Below are 22594 nucleotides of genomic sequence, written 5' to 3'. Positions count from 1 at the left end.
ATTGAGAGGTTTTTGTTAATAATCAAAAGGTTATGATTAAACTAAGAAATCATACTGTGAATTAAAATACTTATTTGAATTCATAATGGAGCATTTGTAAGCTCAATTGATTGCAATTCATAGTGGATCATTTGTAAGCTCAACTGATTGCAATTAATGGTGGATCATTTGTAAGCTCAACTGATTTCAATTCATAACAGAATATCTGTAAGCTCATAATGCAAATATTAGGACTTTTCTGAATTAGGTCCTCTCTGCATTTAACCCCAGTCTGCGCAGACTGGTCTCCCATCAGCATGTAGCCTAAAAATAGTAGTTTTACCAGAGAAATTAACATTAATGAAAAAAAGACAAATTAAGATTGCCTAAAAATGTCATTTGTTGAAACAAAATAGATTGAATGTTTGATATGTTCATCTATTTCTGTCTCTAATGCAGATTTAAAAGACTTACCACCAATTTATAGTGTGAGCTTTATTATCGCTTACAAACATATGTATAAGGTGTTGAAAACTGCATATGCAACTTTGGGGTACCATGGGAATTGAAATTATTTTCCAGTGCCGTGGGTCTGAATAGTTTGTAAACCACTGGTCTGGCTATCTGAGAATGTCTTTGAGTATGTGATATACAGACAACCCCAGTGAATTTTGGGTGGATACTACAAAGGTCCACCCCAGCAAATTATGAGTATATGGCATATAGAAAGGCCTGCCTCCCTTTTATGCTTTCCTCTTTATTGTGCATACTCAGATGTGTGATACATTGCCGTTGTTTGCCTGGGCTCTATGAGAGAAGTACTGTCTGCAGCAAAACGCTGTCCTTGTTTCACCCAAGCTTTTGTCTGGACAAAGGCCACGGTGGGCAGCTGAATAAGGAAGAGTTGTCCCAGTATGGTACCACCCTGGGTGGGTGCTATTCATAAGCAGTCAGTAGCTCATGTTTGGCGCTCATTAACCCCTGGGTTACAAGACCAAGGCCAGTGGTGCAGTAAGCCTATAAGCTGGCAGGGATATGGCCTGCTTTTTCACAGGCATCAGCTCTGAGCAGGAGCTTGCACAGATACTGAACTTTGTATGTGATTATGTATGATTAAGCAAAGCACTCTATGTCAAGGAAAATTAAATGCATTATTATTATTTATGGTAGTATAGGAGTACATACAGATGTATTAGTTCAATAATCTCCATCAATTATCAGCCCATACAGATGACTATAAACACCAGTGGGTATGTGCTGTGTTGCTCTGGATGGATGCCTGTGAACTATCAAAACTCATCAAGCAGCAACTACTGATATGTCAAAGAGGAACAAAAAACAAAACAAAAAAATATATAAATATATATATTTTTTTTTACCACACACTTAAAAGCAATTATAAAACAGAGCTACCCATGAGCAGTTATACAGTAAATACATTGTAAAGCTTCAATAATATTGTATATATTGTAAAGCTACCCTTGAGCAGTTTATCCTTTAGGAGTCAGAGAAGGTCTACAGAACGATGTAGACATGTTTGAAAACACATTACATATTTGCATAATTTGGTTAGATATTTGCATAAATTTGCATAATAACTTTGTCCACAGCAGTGTAGGTAGCTTTTATTCCCGTGTATTAAATTTATTTACATTGTATCCATGTATCCCCAAAACAACGCTGCTTAATAAAGGCACACCATGCTGGATTTTTAGCCTTTCTGTGGTCCTGTATTTAATGAAGTCTCCTCCTCAGTCTTCAACCCCACCCACTACTCAGCCCGAATACCCGTCTTTGGCCTTCTAGCTACCTAATGTAGCTTGCCGGATAGCTATAAGCAACATTACTTACAGGTCCAACAGACAACATGCACTCCGTGTCACCTTTCATCCACTCGGCAAACTTCAGCTGATGCCACAGTGGAAAAGCAATTCCAAACTTAATTCTAGTTCTTGAATGAGTCGTTGGCTTGTCTTTGCTTAGCAACACACTACGCTGAAATCTGATCTCAAACAACAGGCTCTGTAGCCACATGCACCCTGTCACAACAAATTTGTTGACACACCCCTCCTCATACAGAAAAGAGCACCACACCCAGAAACGTCCCACAAACATTTTAGATTAACAAATACATGTAAATGTGCATGGATCCAGTGAAAGGGCATCAAGTCAGAGGCTGCTAGTGCATAATAGATATGGCTTAGCATGTTTTAAGGATTGTATCACAGATGATTCAAACAGTACCATACAAATATCAAAAACTGAGGTGGATGCTGCTGTCAAGGTACATTTGGCTGCTATGCCAAGAATAATCTACTGGCAAGTTCTTTAACACAGTAAGGTTGTTTTGAAAATATTAATGTTAATAGTATTGTATTTGTGCTTTCAGTTTTCTTTTATATCCATATGTGGATTTGAAGTATTTATTTTAATAAACATGTATACAAGTTTGATACTGTCCATCTTATAGTCTCATGCCTCTCACTCAGTTTGTTAATGACAAAGAGAGCATGTTCTCAGTAACCCAGTTGAACATGCATGGGCTCATCTCCTAACTGACCAGCAGCTTGAACAAAAGTCATTACTGTCCTCTTTGACCTCCTGTTGCCTTAAACAAAGAGGTCTCTGTCAGCAACAACCCAGTCGGAGGCTTCAAAGTAATGCGGATTTGTGACTGATTTACTGAGAGGAGGGTGTTTTGCTCAACAAGAAAGTAGATTACGCTACTATGGGAAACGAAGAACATGGCCACAAGAGCCTCCACAGCGAACCTCTCAAATCCCAACACCAGAAGAACAAAGAATTATTGTGCCAACAACAAAACTAAGACACCAGCAGCTTGGGTGCATTTGTTATTAATACATTTATTAAGTGGTGTTATGTACAAAATAGACAAACATTTCCTTCACAAATAAATAAAACAACCTTGCCTTTAAATAGATTTTGAATAAATACATTATAAAACTATTGTTTTGGAATAGGATGATAGGAAAAGATGAGTCAGGCTCTGAAATCTCTCTGTAGGAGTGGGTTAGGAGGGGATGGAGGTGGAGTATCTGATGTCTTTCTGCAATGTAACAGACCATAAACATTTCTTTAACAGAAATCATCATTGCCAATGAAATCTCTTCTGCAGATGGAGATAAGGTCAAAGATTAAATACGGTACCCCAGCTATCAAAAAGCTTTTGGAGAATGGCAAAAGCTCATAGGGTTGAGCTTTTTCAGCTTGCACTGTGACAAACTGGAAATGACAAAATCTGGTCTCTGACCAATCATGACACTGTCCATTCCATTCACACACAGCAGAGCTAGAGAAAGCAACTGGCCTTCGGCTATTAATTCTATCCAAAACATTCACCATATTTAGTTCAATTAAGGGAATGGTGAGAATATAAAAATGCAACCAATAACAGTAATTATGGAAGTAGTAGTGCAAGTAGGAGTAGTATTTATCATAATATAGACTTCCACCAACTTGGCTTTTTTTTTTTTAGCAAAAATGTCATGCGAGTGAGTCTTGTAAACAGCACTAATTTGGTTACTTGGTGGCCAGTTAGATCTTTTTGCTCACTTCTGCATCCAAACTTGGTGACCTTTCTGTTGCGACACATTCAAATGGCACCTAAGAGTGGGTTGGGCGTGGGCAGGGGTACAGTCTCTGACCTCTGTAAATATGGATTATGAGAGGGCGGGAGTGGAATTTCTGATCCCTGTAAGAGTTTGTTATGAGGGGACAGAGTTGGAGTCTCTGGTCTCTGTAAATATGGATTATGAGGGTACAGGGGTGGAGTTTCTGAGATCTCTAAATGTGGGTTAGGAGGGGACAGGGGCAGAGACTCTTAAATCATCCTGTAAGAGTGGATTAGGTGGGAATGGAGAGGCATCTGAGATCTGGCAAGGCTCCTTCTCCAGCTCACAGGTGATGTTGACGATAGAGATGGAGCTGTCCGGCTGCTCTGTGAGGGCGCCCTCCTGGCCCTTCTGCTCCTGAAAGCTCCGTTCTGCCTCCTCGGACATACGATTTTCCTGCTGTTCCTCTTCCTCCTGCAGGGTTGAAGACCTGGATTTTAGCATCAGTGAACACAAATGCTACCGCACATGCAATAATGGGCCAGGGCCTATATTCCAATGCAGATACCTCATCTATGCAAGCATTTACACACCTCCTTCTTTGCCCTGTAGAACTCGTCAATGGCATATTGGTATTTGGGCAAGGTGATTCCCAGGGCTGCGGCCATCTTCTCTCCAAGAAAATCACATGCTGAAACAGCAGGCCAGAATGGATTGAGGACATTTCAGCCATTCAATATCCCAAAGAAATCAGGTGTAACGTTCAAATACTTGATTCATATTTTGAAAGATCAGTGATGCTGTGGTGTTCCCGTTGCCCATGCTACCAAAATAATTTGAAGGGGAATTCCAGCAAACAGTAATCGCCAAAGGAAGGGTCCTCATCTCAATTTCTCACCTGAGACGGTGGATGTAGCCGCCCTCCACATGTGGAACCAGAAGTACGGCCCCCAGGTCAGGTTAGACTAGATGCGCGGAAATCAGAAAGTTGCCTTAATAAGCAAATAGCAAGTGCGAGAGGGCGATGTAATTCTTCTTTTGCCTCGTGCACTTACCGGATCAGGGGACAGCAAGTCTTTCTTCTCCGGTTCCTCCTCCTCCTCATCTTCTGTGCTGTACTCTTCCATTGTTTCTCCGCTTGCGAAGTGGATAACCCGACGAGGAGCCTTTTGCGCGTTCTTCCCTTCCTCGAGCTCCCCGACCTCCACAGTCTGAAAATCCTTCTGAGCATCCACATTCTCTCTCTGTCAGGGTATAAAATATGTTATTATAGTAGGGATTGGGAGGTATATTCGAAGAACGCCTCTAATTTGAACACATATTCCAGGCATTTTACTTTTAACATTAGATAACGTGTTAACACCAACACAAATCCTGTCAAATTAACGTTGTAACAGCGCCATTATACCTAATGTTATCAAGCTAACCAAATCTAACGTGCATGGCCAGTCCGCATACATGCCCTCGGTATTGAAGGCACTTACTGGATATGCAGCAGTTGAGAGCACTTTTCTATTTGTTCGTCTGATGTGCAAACTCCTCAAAATTTATTTTCAGGCAGTTTTATTTATGTAGCCTTAACAACCCCAGTGATTAGCCTAAATTAGATAAAATCATGTTTTTCCCAGATAGACGAGGATGAAGGCCGATAATCATATCAGGCTACCAGTCAGCGCAAATAAACACAAAAGAATCACGGTATTGTCGCCAATGCTATATGTGTGCAATAGAATGGTATAGCTAACTGGCGACCTTGTTGGTGGACACTGAACATTACCGACAGTATCAAAAGCTATCATAATATTTAACAATAGAACAGACGTACGTACCATTTCTCCTTCCATTGTCTGTTCTAAAGACACGTTTGGGAGATTAAGAGACAGTCCGGTCATATCGTTTTCTCTTGGCAAACACGGAAATAGCATCTCCCTGACCACACCTTCCCTAGTTCACCTTAACTCTTTCAAGGCCGGTCGGAGACTCTGAGCCGACAACTTGTGCAAGACAAGAGGCATACTTCTGGTGGCAAAGCTCTCTATCCATATGAATACCTATGAAATACTCATTCGTGGCACAATTTAAGTTCATAAACTGTAAGCCTACTGCTTCATTCGAACATGAAATCCCATACTGTACTGACCCTTCTATCCCCTTAGCTAACTAGCTAAAAAGCCAGTAAACCAAATTAGAAACGCTAGAGATACCATTCGGAAAAAGACTAAATGTAAACTGCTCATGAAGGTAGACCAAGATTTTCGGTTGCAAAATATGTAAGTAAACGCATAAATAAAATCATTAAAATCTGAAGTCGACAAACTATTCAGTAAAATTATAACAGTAACGTTACCTAATAACGAAATCAATCACAAAACTGAAACTTCTAAGGTTTGGGTTAAACCACCACGCAAAGATGTGGTATTTCATCTGTTAACATGTCAATCATTTAATCCGACAAGGCTTCGTTTAATCTATATATTATGAAAAATACAGCACAACGTAAAAAAACCAAAATAACCAAAAGTAGTGGTGGTATGTGACAATAAGATGCTAATATTTATTTTAAAAATACCACTACAACCCTACACACGACACGTTATGGCGCAATCCAGTATTGCTGAAGGCGGAAGCTACGATTACTTTACGATTTTGTTTTCAAGAAGGAAAGGAGTATGTAAAGTATAGTAGGGGTCAGTGAGTTCAGTGGTAGGGGTAAGGGTGTATTTAGATGCTGATGTAACGTTACCCTCTAACGGTTACTCGTCCTCCATTACAGTATAATAGTCAGATAGCAAAAGGCCATGGCTCTGTGCGGGGGCATAGGAGCGTTATCCTTACCTAGCGAGCTAATTGTCCACATATTTTCCTTCCTGTCGGACCGGGACAAGCTCAGGGCCTCGGCGGTATGCTCTCGCTGGAGGGAGTGTCTCTTCTACCCCGCGCTGTGGACGGATCTAAAGCTGCGGCTCGGTGGAAGTGTGAACGGTGGCGGCACTGGTCCTGGAGAAACCCCGAAACTTGAATTTCTCATGCGCAAGTTTGGATCATTCGTGCGTGAGCTTGAGTTGGAGTTTTCCCCTGTAGAAGGATACCCCGGTCCAGTGCTGGATGTAGATCCTGACGGTCACGACACGCAGTTTCCTGACCGCTGGAAAGATGCCATGGGCTGTTATTTGGACCAAGTGTTATGCGTACTGAGAAGTCTGCGAAATAACAGGTGAATCATCGAAATTACCCTGTAGAAATCTAACCCATGTAAAGTTAGTTAGCTAGCTTGCTAAGAGCGTCATGTGCCCATCTCGAGCACAGATGCTGTGCTGGGTAACTTAGCGTCAACAAACGCATTATTTTACCTGCACGGTAACCGTGTCAGACAATCAGATAACTTACTAACACAGCAACCTTAACACACTGAATTGAATGGTATAGCTTAACATGTATGTGCGAATGTATCAATAACTCAACTCATTATCCAACCAGAGCTTGGCGGGCAAGCCTGTTGGCTTTCTTCACTGTCATCTTAATTTGTCTTTACAGTACACTATTTGCCACTGGTAATTCCTCTTGTAAAGGTATTTGTTGCCCACGAGTAATGCAGCTATATCTCGGATCAAATTGCTCAGTTTTTACCCCTTCAACTACGCCATCGTGTGAAGATAGTCAGTCGGTGGCCAGTACTCGAAGTCGAACAGAATGTAGTTGCACCCTGTACTGGCTGTGTTACTGTAGGCAGCCGTTAATTGCGCATTTATTTATAGCTCTCAACAAGACGGCTTGCTAACACATGGACAAGTTGGAAAGGACGATCAATATTTTAAATGCCCCCCCTATCAACTGAGTTCACAGGCCATGCCTTGTTGAAATTGGTTACCCTAAACACGTCCATGTCGCCTGACCTGTGGTTTGTTCAGTATTTATGGGTGCATGCAAATTCTGTTTTTTTTATTCTTCAAATAATCAAAGAATATTCAAACGAAACTCTACACCACCATGTATTCAATTAAGAACAGCCAACTAGAGGTTTTTGAGAGATTTTGGTTGGTTTGACAACTACTGTAATAGGTTTACTGTTTTTTGGGTGTTCTGTAGGCCTAGCTAGGCTAGCCTATAGTATATACAAACACTGTTCCTTCTTTAAATGTGAAGCTAAGCTCAGATAAAGACACGTACTGTAGGTATAACATTTTATTTTTAGTTTTAACCCGTAAAGTAAGATAATGGGGAACGTGATTTATTTGTTAAACCCACCTCTTTAGGACATATTTATTTATTTATGCCAAATTATATAAAATTGTCTATTTAATCTTTCATATTTGCTCTTACATGCCTGCAAAACCAAAATAGCATATGCGATCATGACCATGTTTTTGTTCATAGTTAGAAGTTTTTTTTATTTTTCTCAAAAGTTTCTTTTCTTTTCTTAAAAAAAACAGACAACAAAGCACAGAACCTCTTCTGTTTTAAATGTTTCTTATGGTTTGGCATACTGGCTCACATTGTAGTAGATTAAGTTATGCATGTAATGTGTATTAATTTACTGATTTCCAGACTTGATGGATTATAGGAGTTCAGTAGCCAGCTAGCTAGGTAGCCAGTATTGCTACAGCAGAAAACTCCACGAAGTTTAACCACTCTAGCTAGCTAATTATCACATTTCAGTAAAATCCACCTGTTATATCCTTGACAACCTTTGCTCTTCTCAGCCTCTCAAAAGCTACAGGAGGCAATGTGCGATCAATATCCCCCCAACCTAAGATTGGGTGATTCTGAAAAAACAAATAATCCCCAAGATTGCTATAATGTGGGAATTGTAGACAACTGAATCGTACAATCCAAGCAATTTTCAAGATCAAACTAGGAAATTAAACCCTCACCCACCCTACTTTATAGTTTTGAAGCTTGAAAAGTATCTGGTGCTTTCACTTTAAGAAACTGCATATGTATGACATAGCTGTTAATTATATGGGGTTATTATTATTTGCAATAATCAGATTTGCAAATGCGTAATCAGATTTGCAAATGCGTTATCAGATTTGTTCACTGATCTGTGAATGCGTACATAAATCTGTAAATGCGTACACAGATCTGTAAATGCGTACATAAATCTGTAAATGCGTACACAGATCTGCAAATGTCTATATCATCAGTTACAACTAAGGCGGGCCTCTCAATTGGCTGTCTTTTTACACATGATTTCTAGGTTAACTACGACTCTCATGGTGCACTTCGACACAAAAATCCAATCGGCGAGTTTAAAATTCTGTAACATGAGCCGGTAACTGCGGGCAAGAGAGCGGTGACTGGTTAGCTGAAAATTGGTGGGGCGCAAAACTTTCCTTTAAACTAATCTGATCTCAACCTGTTTATTATCAAGCGTGCCAACGATTGGACTAATCAAATGCAAGTAGCCTAACACACAGCGTCTTCATACCGTGTTAGGGGGATTAAATCATAAATTCAATTTATTCGTTAAAAATCAGTTTTAATCACCAAGTAGTCTACACTTAACAAACAAGATACACCAGTCTGTTATCTACTGTGTTAGCTTTCAGAATAACCAGCAAAAACAAAACCTGTACTTTAAGATTGTTTACAATCTACACATTGCAGATATTTGCCATGAATACCAGTGCGGAGAAAGAAGTACATGTGTCTGCAAATAATGTTGATTAAAAATGTGCACAATTTCGTATTGCAAATGAAAATAAATGTAGGCTGTAAGGCCTAGGCTAATCGCTAAAACTGCCTATTTGTGGAGAGCTGGCTATATATGATAGTATTGAGTAGCCTATTTTGTGGATTAATTGTATTGATACTCAGGGGAAGTTTCCACCACTTCTTAGTGATTAAAACGGATTTTTCTAAATCGCATTTATCAATCTCCTTCAACACAATGCGAAGAAGCTGTGTGTCACTTTCCAGTTGATTAGTCAGATTGTTTGCATGCTTGTTAATCACTTAAAATTAGCCTAATTAAAACAGTTTGAGATCAATTATTAGTTTAAAGGATACATCTATGCTACAAATTCTGTCCAGGTCATTAAATAGCACAAGATACAGAATTGATTTCCCTCTTGTGGGCTGATTGACATACTGTGGAAAAAAAAGGTTATTTCTAACATCTAAAAATTCTTCCTCACTTTTTCCTTGTCCTGTCATCATTTCCCAAATGAATAGCAGGGTAATTGAAGTCACCCATAATCATAGTCTCACAATCCTGACAAGCTTGTTTTACTTTTCCAAAGAGCGTTGAGCGGCAGCCGGTAACACAGTCTTACCATAAGGCCCTTTTCATGTTCCCATATGAGCTTTATCCAGATATCGTCACTAGGCACAAGCTGGTCAATTTCTGGAATTTTTTGCACATTAAAATGTTCTTTTACATAGAAAGCTACACCCCCACCTCTCTTACTGGATCTATCTTTCCTAATGAGTTTGTGCCCTTCTATAATATATTCATATCCATCCTCATCCCCAAGCCATGTCTCTATAGCCTAATCCCAACTGTATCATAACCCCCCCTATTCATTGCAGCCTCAAGTTCCAAAAATGTATTTTTTATACTAGCATTTAAGCGAAGACATTACAGATTATTACTTCTCCCGTTCCATCACCCCCCTGCCGTCCCAAGCCACCCTTACTATAACTTTGCCTTAAAAAGACTTAATTAGTGTTCACACTATTATAGGAAGCCCTGACAGCTTCTATCTTGGCAGTCTGCACTTCCCTACACTTTTCACTTTCTGACCTCCCTGCCCCCCATGTCCCTAGTTTAAATAATCCTTTGCTAGTTTAAGCATATGCTGGCCCAGTGCAGCAGTACCCCTCCGGTTCAGGTGCAGCCTGTCGTGCTTGTACAGGTCATCCCTGTCCCTTAAGTAGTCCCAGTACCCCATAAACCTGTACCCTTCCTTCCTACAACAGGTTTGTAGCCACATGTCAAACAAAAAATTTAGGTTTCCTCTACTTGCACATTGTACGAGTAGTATTTCAGAAAAAACTACCATGGAGGTTCTGCTCCTAATCTTTTCTGCTAGCTCCACAAATTTGTCCTGCTGAACCTCAAACCTACCTTTACCTATGTCATTGGTTTCTATGTGAACCATGACCACTGGATCCCTCCCCGCTCTAGCCAGGAGCTTGTCTTCACGCTCCAGGAAATCTCGTACCTGGGCACCAGGCAGGCAACATACCGTACGGGATTCCTTTTTATGTGAACAGACTATGCTGTTTACCCCCCTAATAACTGAATCCCCCTCTTTCACCAACTTCCTTTTCCGTGAGGATGTGGCCACCTGGGTGCCCAGTGGCTCCTCAGTCTTCCCACTCTCCGGGTGAAGAGTAAGATCCAATTCCTGTAAGGGCTGGACACCACAACCACTGGAGATGTTGCCCCTGTGTGGTGTGCTTGCCCTTTTCTGTGCCTGTGCCCCACTGTAACCCAACTATCTCTCCCTGCCTGCTCTGGCTTCTGCCCCCTTCCCAGCTGTAGCGTGCACACCAATTCCTTAAAGGAAGTACTACTCAGTTCCTGGAACTCTGCTAACTGCGAACAAGCTGGCCCTCAAGATCAAGTATCTTTCTCTCGAGGTGCTCAACGATTTGGCAACGATGGCAGACAAACTCACCCTGGAAATCGTTTTCCAAAAACGCGATCATCCTGCAACCCTCACACAGCTTTGGCCACGTTTTTAGCCCCTAACTATCACCCTATCTCTCCCTATGTCTTGAGTAAGTTACTGCCGAAACAGAAGCACCAAGACCACGTAAAAAAAAAAAAAAATGTGCGGGTGGCTCTGGACAACTAGCAGCAGAAACCGGAGAGGAAAAATAAATAAATAAGGCACTTTTATCCATCCATCCATTCTCTAACCGCTTAATCCAGGTCAGAGTCAGGGTGGCAAAGGGGCAAGCAGAGCAGCCCAGATGTCCCTCTCCCCAGAAACTTCCGCTAACTCATCCCGGTGGATCCCCAGGCGATCCCAGGCCAGCCTTTGGATATAATCGATCCAGTGTATCCTAGGTCTACCCCTGGGTCTCCTCCCCGGGCTCGACACCTTAGTCTAACGTTAGGCCTAAATGTTGAATAAGTAACAAGAAAAAGAACTGCCCAGAGTGGAATCACTCCAGTTTATAATAAACTAACTTAGCTAGCTTTATACTAAGTACATACGCCAGTAATGGCTTGGCTGAAGGCTGTTAAGGTTGTAACATTTCTCGCACCATGTTTGTGTTTGGTTGTTAAAGTAAGGAAAGAAAAGTGACTACAGTTCACTTTTACTCTGTATTTTGGGGGAAAAGGGCTAGGTGCTGCCCCTGAGTACTGCCAGTGCAGGTGTCTTTTGTAGGTTAAAAGCTGCTACCAAAAGGGCACTTTTGCTGTCTCAGGGCTGGGGACATATTCTTCAGCATATTTTAGTGTCTATCCATGCACGTGCCTGGATAGGCCTATATCTGGTCTATTTACGGTGCAAGCAACCACATTATACAGACAGAAAAACTGTAACATGACTTTAAGAGGTCAGATTATCACAATTTATCGATTTGGTGAATCAGTAAATGGCTCATTAGACCTATGAAATTTCTATTCTGGTTGCAATTGGAATCTGTGATACCCCGGATTAACTTTGGAAAGCACTGCCCCACAAAGAATTTCAATCAATCATTGATTGAATTTGTTTACTGCTGAAAGCAACAAGCATGTGTACTGTAACCATATCTCTCAACAGGTGCTAACCCTCAACTGTCACTCCTCTCTTTCAGAAACAGTTTGTTCTGTGCTCCTCTGCATTGCATGACCCCTTGCCTTCAGAACGACAATGTAGCCATTTAGGGATGGTCACCTGTTTAAAGGCCATGTGGAATTTCCCTTTGAGTAATAGAAAGATGGAAATGTAAATGATGGAAATTTAATATTTAATATATCTTTCATATCCCCTTTCTGTCATGAGATTCTCACCTTTATGCAAAAAGTAGACTGAAATTGCTAACTTGTCTCTTATTTTACCTGGCATGAGATTTCTGTCTTGCTGTGAGCCCCTGCACATAAAATGGATAACAGGCTGCACAGTACAGACACGTGCAAAGTTTTCATTGTTTAGACTTGATCTCACAACCAGTTCCTCTTGTTATAGATAATAGATATCTGTTTTAAAAATGTTTGTTTTCTCACCGTATTCCTCCTCAGAAACCTCCAGAAGCTGAGCCTTTATGGAGCCACTTGTATTCTCCAGGAGGAGGGGATTTTGGGGAGCTTGTACTCCCTGGACCAGGACAACCAAGGCAGCAAGAAAATAAAAGAGTGAGTCCTTTTGTTCCACGTGTATGTACACATTTCTTCCTGGAGGGAATCTCTTCACCCTCCAATACCTCAGCTGTGGCGTCCCTTCAGCGTTTCTGGCGCAGATGCAACATCATGCAGCTGTGGAGGCCCGTAGGAGAGCTGCACAGGTGGGACACACAAATTTGGGTGGTAAACGTTTCAGGCCGAGCAGCACATTGGTAACGCATTTGGTGCGTCTCTCGGCTCAAAAAAAGGTTATGCTTTTTATGTGGAAAAAGGGAAATTAAAAATATTTACATAGCCTGGGCTGTACATTTGTCAGTTGATCATGCTTTATTATTTTGCTCTTATTTTTAAAGAAGTGATGGGGTGCCACATGAATTGGTGGGCAAATTAGAATTTTGACTGTGTCTCAGGTTGGCTCTTGCTGTGTACATTACAAAGCTACAATACTTTCATGGTGTTATGGGGTTGTCAGACATGTAATTCACCATGTGGCCATTCTCAGTAGGGTTGGGCCGATGTAAAAATTTTCAAACCGGTTTGATATTAAGCCAAATACCGGACCAGACCGGTAATACCGAATTTTACCACTAAGTGTCGCCCATGACTCGCGAGTGGAACATAATGAGAGCCCATGAATGAGAGTGTAGCAGCACCACAATCAGGACAACTGAGTGACACATCATGTTTTTATTTCTCACCACAACCATTCAACATAACTTTTCTTCTTCTAAAGTTTAACATCAAAATAAATAAAATAAGACTTAGTTCGGCCTAGTGCAACTTAAGAAACTGTTTATAAGGAGCAAAAATAATAAATTGTTATCTATAAGATTAAAAAATAGGCCTCAATAACAACAGTTTACAACGGCATAAATCGGTAGCCTACTCAAACAGTGCAATCAGAATGGAAAATGTAAATGAACTGTAAACATCAACATAGAAAGTATTAGTCAAAACTAAATGTCCGGCTGCAGCCAAGTGCAACATGAGAAATACTTACAGCTTGTAGCCCACACGTTGTGTTCAAATAGAAAAACTGTTACGCATAACAAATATATATATTTTTTTAAATAGCACTGAAAACTGTGCAAAGATACAAAATAATGCCATTTAAAGCCTGCACGGCATAGGTTTAGTCTAGGCTTTCTCAGGGCTTTAATCCTCTACAAATTATTGGCCAGAAACACCAGCATGTCCACTTTTGCTTGCTTCAGAAGAGACCTTTGAGGCGTAACCACATTCCCCGCTGTGCTAAAAACTCTCTCTGATGGCTTGTTGCGCAAATGCATAAGTACTTGCGCGCTACGTTGGACAATGGAAAGCGAGACTCGTTGATTCTCCACCACTCTAAAGGGTCGGCTTCTCCGTCAATCACTGCCTCCTGTTTGTAGATTACCACCTCCGCGGCAACTTTCTCCTCGGTAGTTTTGGCAATGACAGGGGCTGCCGACCTGACACCGAGAAGACTTCCCAAAGTTTATCTTTTAGGGGGTGGCGGATGGGCCGGTTCCTGCCCCTCCCCCTCCTCTCTAATTTGGTGCATTTGCCTTGCCAGAGTGACCGCTTGCTCCTCGACTTTGCGCTCAGTGCAACCCAAATCTGCTTCGGGAAAATGAATTCCACGATACCGTGGATCAATGAATGTGGCCACGCGCCTCAACTCTTTGATTGAGTCGTTGTCATATTTCGACACGTCAAGGTGCCAGCTTTCAAATCCTTGGTGAGGGCTGTGTCCTCGTCTGCCTCAGCCAAAATCTCATTCGTGATGAGTTGGAGCATTGGGAGAAGACATGATGTGGTGACATACTTCTCCCCTGAGAGAATGTCAGTAAATTCACTGACTGGCTTGAGGGCTTTGTTGATGGAGTCCAAGACATCAACATCTTGCCAAGTGAGAGAGGGATGTGGGCATCGGTCAGCATTTTGAACGCGCCGGATTGCGGTGCTCTGCTCCAGAATTTGCTCGGTCATTTTTTGTTTTGAGCCCCAACGAGTTGCACAGTCCTGTTGGATGATAATAATAAATGAGTAATAGGCCTAGGCCTTAGTTTAGGTCTAATTGGAATAGGCTAAACATCAATAGTAATTGTGGGTTCAGTCAAGTTTATTATGCACTCATTATGCACGTATATCAAAATGCAAATGTGCCCTGGTTCTGTCAGCTTACACAATAAATAAATAGACATCACAAGACATATGTACAAGAATCAAGGCCAGCCCATCACATGGTGTGTGTGTTTATTGATGGTTACATGAATGTGAAATGATTTACTTCTTCCTTATATTCCCTCACGAACATTCCGTTGGCAGGGTGCAGGCCTCCTTGTTATTCCTAGAATAGCTAAAAGTACCATAGGTGGTGGAGCCTTCTCCTATTGTGCTCCCCTCGTGTGGAACAAGTTGCCTGCCCATGTTCGGGGCGCAGACACTATCACCTTATTTAAAGCTAGGCTCAAAACATATCTTTTTAGTCGCTCCTATATTTGAGGGGCAGGAGTAGGTGGCGGGCATAGCTATAGAGTCTCTGGTGGACTGAGTGGTTAGTGCTGTCGCTGGATCATCATTGGTAGTGCTGTGTTAAGCTGAACCGGTCATGGTCTGGTGATGACCGTCTCAAGCCTGCCCTCATGGCTGCATTGGCCCCTGCCTCTGTTTCCCTTAGCTATGCTGCCATAGCCTTATTCTGCCAGGGTTTTCTTTATCGCACGCAGGCACCTCTGTCTCTTCTGTTCTGCTTGTTAATCTACCTTTTGAACCCCCTAACAATGTTTTTTTCTTGTTTTCCTCGGCTCTGGGCACCTGTCCGGAGCTCTAGCCCAAGTTTGCTGAGTACCCCCCTCCCCGGCCCGGAGCTCCAGCCCTAGACCAGCTAGGCCAGCTGGGCACCCCCGCCTCCTGCAACTCTTCACTTTCCATAACAAACCTGTGCCTGCCCGCAGCAGATGGGTTCCCCCTCTGAGTCCGGTTCTGCTCAAGGTTTCTTCCTGCTATCAGTCAGGGAGTTTTTCCTTGCCACTGTTGCCCTAGGCTTACTCTTTGGGGGCCGGTTCTCTGCAAAGCTGCTTTGTGACAAAGCTCCTTTGTTAAAAGCCCTATACAAATAAAATTGAATTGAATTGATAGCTTACCGTAATTAGAGAGCGCTCCGGTAGACCAAGCTCTTGCTGTGCTTTTCTCAGATCCCTTTTTTTATGCCAGCTGTGGGAAAATTGGCCAGTGATGCTGCGGCAGACCCCCAAGGCTCGTTCTGTGCGTTGCCTTTCGTGTGAGAGTGTGTTGGTCACGGCTAGATTGAGATTATGGCCGAAAAAATTTAGCCATTGCCAGTCCAATTTCCTAATCGCAGCTACAATATTAGCTGCATTATCAGTTGTTCTTGCTGACAGTTTGATCTGATCCAGTTGCCAGTCACACAGGGCCTCTTCAATCGCGTCAGCCAAGTTTTCTGCCGTGTGGTTCTCCGGGAAGAAGCTTGTTTGGAGGCACTTTGGTACCATCTTCCATTCTTTGTTGATGAAATGAACCGTCAGTGACAAATACGGTGTCATATCAATACTTGACCACATGTCCGTCGTCAGCGGGAAGTGATCAAAAATTGAACCTCGTTTCTCAGTATATTGTACATATCAGGGATTGAGAAAAATACTTTCGACCTGGTGGATCATATTGACGGTCGAGTGTCTTGAGCAGTGATTTAAAAGACGGCTTTTCCACTGTATTGAAAGACACCATCTCTTTAGCAATGAATGTGGTGACTGCTTCAGTGCACTCCTTCCATCTAGCACTGTCTCATTTGTATTTCGAGCCCTTGGTAAATGCCCCTTCTATGGATAGTTGTGTTGAAGTAGGCCCAGAAGACTGTCCCCCTTTCGCTGTGGGGCCCCTCTGTGCAGCAATGGAGGCATGATATTTTCGGAGGTGGGAATGCAAGGTAGATGTATTACCACCTTTTGCCATTACTTTTTTCATGCAGTGTTCACACATTGCCTCATCTGTTTTTCGGCACACCTCTTTCGTCGGCTTCGAATCCAATATGTTGCCATATTGGTGCAGTTTTCATTTTCTTTGACACTAACTCTGCCATGTCTCGTCTCACACCCCAAAAAACCCATGAACTTACTAGTAAACAGCACACCGTGCGCGTGCACGTGCGCATCGTCATCCCCCCACCCACCTTTGATTGGTCTACTGAAATTTGATCTCCTTGTTGCCGGCCTCGGCACTAAATTGCATACGGCCTGTCAATGCTTTTTTTTTTTTTTTGCACTCAGACACTAGTGGCTTTGTTTATAAGCAAACATACTATTACGTTAGTCACGTTATCATATCGCTTATTACTAATGCAATAGGCTACAAGTTGGATTTAGCGCCGTCGGCACAGATTGCTGATGTAGGCTACTATTCAATTTGCCAGAACGTCTCATAATGACAAATGCCGGTTCAGTCGGTTCAAATAAAATCAAACCGGTTTAAGCTTGCAGACTGGATTGGCAAAATCGGAAACCGACCCAACCCTATTTCTCAGTCATAGGAAGCTTCAAAGTGCTCAGCCAGCATAGCCTGGAGATAAGACAGAGCAGGAACAAGGGGGTTACTATCTGAGGGTGAGTCTGTGTGTCTGCGTGTGTCTGTGTGTGTCTGCGTGTGTCTGTGTGTGTCTGTGTGTGTGTCAGAGAGGGTGTCCATGCCCCTGCCCCCTCCTCTTTTTCCTCTTTTTCACTAGTTAACATGTCAGCTTTCTTTTAGTTTTTAGTTAGGTTTGGGAAACTTAGAAGGAGGTAGTTTTGTAACAGTTGGAAGTGGGCTTCAAGGTTTGCCATTCTGCATTCCATCTTTGGTTCTTTTGGACTATTCTGCTGTTTTTTTCATTCTGAATTTTGGATCACTTTGGGACAAAAGCTGTGGTTTGATATCTATCTCTCATTCATTTCTTGTGTGACTGTCCATGTCTGTAACCTTTGTTAATTGTTTTGAGGTAGTTGAACCTCGTCTTTAGATTAGACGTGAATATTTGTTGTAACTTAATGCATTTCTTCATTTTAATCTGGTTGTGAGTTGTACATTTTGATAAAGGTTGATCCAAACAGTTGGCTCTGCCTATCAACAAATTTGGCGATTTGATTGATAATTCATATCTTTGATAATAATTACCAAATTAAATCAAATAAAAATATTTTACATGTTGGGTAAGTGAGGCGTTTTAACTGTTAATGCACTTGTGTTCAGGATTCAACGGACGTCAACGAGAGTGTTAACGGTTAAAACTGCTGGGTTTGGAAAATTAAACATATTTCAATTAGCCTAATCTTCTCCTGGCTGACAGGGTGAACCGTGTACCTCAATTATGTATCCTGAAGATTTTATGTTGGATATGTCACACCTACTATTTTTTCATGTCAGATCAGCCATGATGTCTGTTGTGTGAAATACTGGTATTTTTTCCTCCTTTTAAAAAAAATGCAACTGGCACAGGTGCTTCCAGATTTTAGTTCACATTCAGACATTCCGATTTTCACTTGCTGATGCCAGAGTCTTGGCTGTGATTTATGGAGACTATGGTTATTGGCAGCAAGTGTCTCTTGTACAGAGTGAAGTACTCTAGTATACACTTTGTAAAGTTGTAAAATCAAATAATTGCATGCAGGAGTGAAACTTGCTAGCCCTCGTTAATTTTCACCAGCCCTCAATACACAATGTAATTTTTACATTTTTACATAAACATAAAGAGCAAACGATAGACATAAATTTAATCAACATAAAAATTACTATGTTAAAACCACAATTTTTTATTTTTTTTTGTATAACATTTTCAGTAACAGAACTGCGTATAGAAATAACTATTTAATAAACTTGTATTTCAATGGTTATCCTCCAGGGGTCCCAATAGACACTTCAACCGCACACGCAAGTGGCTAGTCGTACAATTGAGTTTCTAACTGAGACGTTTATAAAAATGTTAGAGTCGGTGGTGGTCCCGGCTTATTTGCAGTTTTCTTTTGGCTGTTTCTCTTTTGTTATTTTACTGAGGGGAAGCAGGCATTCTACGCTGGCTTGACTTCTCCGTGTTTCTGTTTATTACTCTTGGCCCGCCAGCCATCCTCTTGTTTTCTGTGCACTTTTGTGTTACGGTTTCTTGTCTTTTCCCCCCTGACTTGACATTTTCCATGACTGGCAGGCTAATTTACAGCTTTCAGTACGCTAGTTAAACTTGTAAGATTTCTTCTGCTTGAAGTGGAGATGGATCTCCGTTCATGTGAGTAGCCTCGGGGTAAAACTTTGCATTTAATGTATGTTAGGTGTAAGAACTAACCAGATGTCTCGGTTCCACTTGTGGTTCTTAACACTTTGGTTCAGGTCGTAACTCCGGTCAACTGCCTCTCTGGCCATTTGGTCATCCAGCATTTCACTCGCCCTGCAATTTCAGTTGATTCATTGCATTGAATCCCCTTTTTAAAATTACTCTAGAGCTAGCCCACGCACAAGAACACCCAGCTTGGCTTAAAATCAGTAAAACAATTCCTGGGCTGGCAAGATAAGCTTAAATAAATTATACAGAAAATTAGGGCTGTCAACATTGTCCAAAAAATAACATTGAATATTCTATTTGAAAAACAAGTTTGAATATATTAAAGTATATTTTACAATTTTAAATGTTGAATTACATTTGACCGTCTTTTGAGCTGTGTTAATTGGCCGTTATGTTCACAGGATGGCAAACCAATACAATGAGAGACATAACTAGCATAGGTACATTATTTGGACTTGAATATGAACACTGTCAACTTGGGGGGGGGGGGGGGGGGGACATTAACATGAACATTGGAGTAACGTGACTGAAAGAATTATGATCCTGATGGATAATTTACAACAAACTGAAAAATACTTTCTTGGACCTTTCAGAGAGGGACCTAAGACCTAAGATCAGCATAGTTTTGATGCTAGTTCAGTGTTTAATGTGATTTATCTCTCTGTTTCTGCTCTGTAGGATCCAGCAGCTCTTTGAGCAGGTCCTGGCCAGCAGCAGGCAGTTGAAGTGGCTGGGATGTGCCTTCATGCTGGGTATGGTTAAGTCCCGCTCGCTCCTGTCACTGTCCAACCTCAGCGCCGCGTCTCTGGAGCACCTGAGCCTCCTTGACGGCCATGCCCTGCCTCCACTGGAGGGCCAGACCCCACCCCCGTCTGACGACCGGACCCCGCCCCTGCTCTGCCCCCCAGAGCTAGAGAGGCTGCCGAACCTTCGCTCCCTGGTGCTCGACTTCCGCCACTTCTCCTCGGCCATGTGTCAAGCCCTGTCAGACGGTGGCCGCGCCCCCCTCCTCCGACTCTCCCTGCTGCTGGGCGGGACAGCCCCGCCCGAGGCTCCGCCCACCGAGGAGGACTGGCAGGCGCTGGTGCGGCAGAGCGTGGGCCTCAGGGTGTACCTGATGGCGCTGGACGGGCGCAGCGAGGACCTGCTGAGGGTGCTGAAGCCCAGCCTGCCGCTGGAGCAGCTCCACTTTGACAGCTATGCGGCCTGCTCTGCGGGGGCCCTGGAGCTGGTCTCCCAGCAGTACCACAAAACCCTCACACACTTCAGCCTGGTCCGCGACAACGCCCGCTTCCCCGACCTCAGTGACAACCGCAACGAGGACCCACTGGTGCTGCTGGCCTGGCGCTGCACGCGCCTCTCTCTGCTCCTGCTCCACGGTGTGTGTGTGTGTGTGTGTGTGTGTGTGTGTGTGTGTGTGTGTGTGTGTGTGTGTGTGTGTGTGTGTGTGTGTGTGTGTGTGTGTGTGTGTGTGTGTGTGTGTGTGTGTGTGTGTGTGTGTGTGTGTGTGTGTGTGTGTGTGTGTGTGTGTGTGTGTGTGTGTGTGTGTGTGTGAATTACTGCTAGTGTCTGGTATGTGTCCTGTGCATGTCTGTGTGAGAGAGAAATAAGGAAAATATGTTTTTCTGTTATCATTAAAACAGCTGTTTAAAGAAGCCTGCTTACTTCAAGTCCACCCTTCTATTTGTAATTTTTAATATGTTTGGGCGATGCACAGTCCTGTATTTGCACATTGGCAAAGGCCAGTGAAGTGTAATGCCTTGGTAACACGAAGCATGAAGTAAAGGAGAGTAAAGGAGTGTGGTTTTCCCTCTGCAGGCTACACGGTGTGGGCGCACAATCTCATCGCCATCGCGCGCCTGCGCGGCTCCAGCCTGAAGGTGCTCGCGGTTCCGGAGGAGAGCATCCACTTTGACCCCGACCAGGTGCAAGTCCTGGAAGAGGAACCACTGCACCACCTGATCAAGGAGGTGTCCCTAGGACTGGGCCGTGCATGGAGCCCCGCCCTGGACTCCGCCCTCCTCCTCAACGACCCCACCCAGCACTTCTACAGGGAGGCGCAGAGCTTTAGCGTGGCTGTGTAGACCATACCCCTGCCTGCCATGCCCTGTGCCCTGTGACATGACAGATCTGTCCTTTTATGACTATTACACATATTTTTGTTTTGAAGTTCTATTGTTCATTTTCCTGTAGTGTGAACTAACCCTTTATTTGTGTTGTGTTTGCTCAATATTAGCTCGGTAGCTAACGTTAGCGGGCTGTGAGTTCCGGGACAGCTTTTTCCACAGCCAGCTGTCAGCACTCGCCGTGCAAAGGGTGGGTTTATTTTGCACAGTTTGCTTTCCTGTCGCTCACAGATCAGCGCAAATTAGCTGCAAGTTCGTTTGCCGTTTGTCTGCTGTATCTGTGTCCGTCTCTGCGTGCTTGATTTACGAGGCTGCGAACGTTTTTGGCCTGCATCTGGGGGCCTGGGAGAGCAAAACCCTTCCTTTTGCCTTCGTACCACCCTCCCCCCCACCACCAGGCCTTGTTTGTTGAGCAGGTCTGTCCTCTCCATAAAGCTGGAGTATGGAGGATCCCTCTGAAGAGCCTTCAGATGATGATGGTGATGATGAAGTTGATGACGATGATCAAAAGGACCAGTCAAGGGGTTTCGTATATTAGTACTGAGTGGTCTTGAGTGCCTCCATGTTTCTAAAGACTGCACCGAATCACATGCCAGACGGGAGAATGAGGGAGACGGGCATTTACTTATATTTTGATCTATTTCTCAGGAAGCTCTCTTGTGGCGTTGCTATGGTGAAGGCTTGATGTTTTGTCTTTTGTTTTGCTCTACATTTTCCCCTCTGCAGTCTAGTGATGAGAGTTTCTGCATCTTAGACTTTCAAGTGATAAAATCTGTCCTATGTATATGAGGCTAAAGGAAGTGAGGTTGGTGCTTTAGTAGTATCAGGTATTGGTATCAAATGTGAATTTAGCTGTCTGTGCTAAGGCAAACGCGCACGTTGCCTGCGTTCAGCCAAATGTGATACTTGCGTTAGGGTGAATACAATGTTAGTTGTCTGTGTTAGGGTATGTGATGTGACCTATCTGCGTTAGAGTGAATGTCATTCAAGCTGTCTGTGTTGGGTTACGTCTGAACTTTGTGATCTCTGTTAGGTCAAATAGGATGCTAGCTGCTGTTACGGTGATGGAGATTCTATTTTGCTGGATAAGGGAAAATGTGTTCCCAGTTACCTGTGTCAAATGTCCTACAGTGACAGAGCAGGTTGGCCATGATGTCAGGTCAGACCATGTTCTGCTGAGTCGCGCAGTTCCCACCTCTGAGGGCACCGGTGGTGAGAAACCTGTGCACTCTGTGGTTCCATTAAACCTTTACCGAACAAACCAAAGAATTTCAGCAGGCTGTTTCAAACCGAAAGTCGAAGTGACAATTGTCAGATTCTCGTT

At 42.9% G+C, this 22594-nt stretch overlaps 2 protein-coding genes across 2 annotated transcripts; one reads left to right on the top strand and one right to left on the bottom strand.

The window, feature by feature from the left end:
• Positions 1–2818: 2818 nt before the first annotated feature.
• LOC118229924 (protein FAM177A1-like) lies at positions 2819–5895 on the bottom strand. Its single transcript, XM_035422461.1, has 5 exons — positions 5381–5895; positions 4607–4795; positions 4450–4516; positions 4145–4242; positions 2819–4025 (listed from the first exon to the last, which is right to left on the bottom strand). The coding sequence occupies exons 1-5, from the start codon at positions 5474–5476 to the stop codon at positions 3795–3797; spliced, it is 681 nt and encodes a 226-aa protein (XP_035278352.1). The 5' UTR covers positions 5477–5895; the 3' UTR covers positions 2819–3794.
• Positions 5896–6216: 321 nt separating this feature from the next.
• LOC118229923 (F-box only protein 33-like) lies at positions 6217–21380 on the top strand. The gene is made up of 4 exons (XM_035422460.1): positions 6217–6765; positions 12736–12849; positions 19823–20523; positions 20963–21380. Exons 1-4 carry the CDS (start codon positions 6350–6352, stop codon positions 21226–21228), a joined length of 1497 nt encoding a protein of 498 aa, XP_035278351.1. The 5' UTR covers positions 6217–6349; the 3' UTR covers positions 21229–21380.
• Positions 21381–22594: the final 1214 nt, after the last annotated feature.

This window comes from Anguilla anguilla, chromosome 6 (genome assembly GCF_013347855.1).
Source record: "Anguilla anguilla isolate fAngAng1 chromosome 6, fAngAng1.pri, whole genome shotgun sequence".
NCBI lineage: Eukaryota > Metazoa > Chordata > Actinopteri > Anguilliformes > Anguillidae > Anguilla > Anguilla anguilla.
The sequence above is the reverse complement of the archived record's forward strand: the minus strand, read 5'-3'. Positions and strand labels throughout refer to the sequence as shown.

Excerpts from the sequence above, each read along its gene's own strand:
- LOC118229924 (XM_035422461.1), bottom strand. The coding sequence starts at position 5,476 with ATGCTATTTCCGTGTTTGCCAAGAGAAAACGATATGACCGGACTGTCT. Across the intron at positions 4,796-5,380 it reads AGACAATGGAAGGAGAAATG|AGAGAGAATGTGGATGCTCA; the intron begins GTACGTACGTCT and ends ATACCCTGACAG. Across the intron at positions 4,026-4,144 it reads TCTACAGGGCAAAGAAGGAG|GAGGAAGAGGAACAGCAGGA; the intron begins GTGTGTAAATGC and ends TCAACCCTGCAG.
- LOC118229923 (XM_035422460.1), top strand. The coding sequence starts at position 6,350 with ATGGCTCTGTGCGGGGGCATAGGAGCGTTATCCTTACCTAGCGAGCTA. Across the intron at positions 6,766-12,735 it reads AGAAGTCTGCGAAATAACAG|AAACCTCCAGAAGCTGAGCC; the intron begins GTGAATCATCGA and ends ATTCCTCCTCAG. Across the intron at positions 20,524-20,962 it reads CTCTCTGCTCCTGCTCCACG|GCTACACGGTGTGGGCGCAC; the intron begins GTGTGTGTGTGT and ends TTCCCTCTGCAG.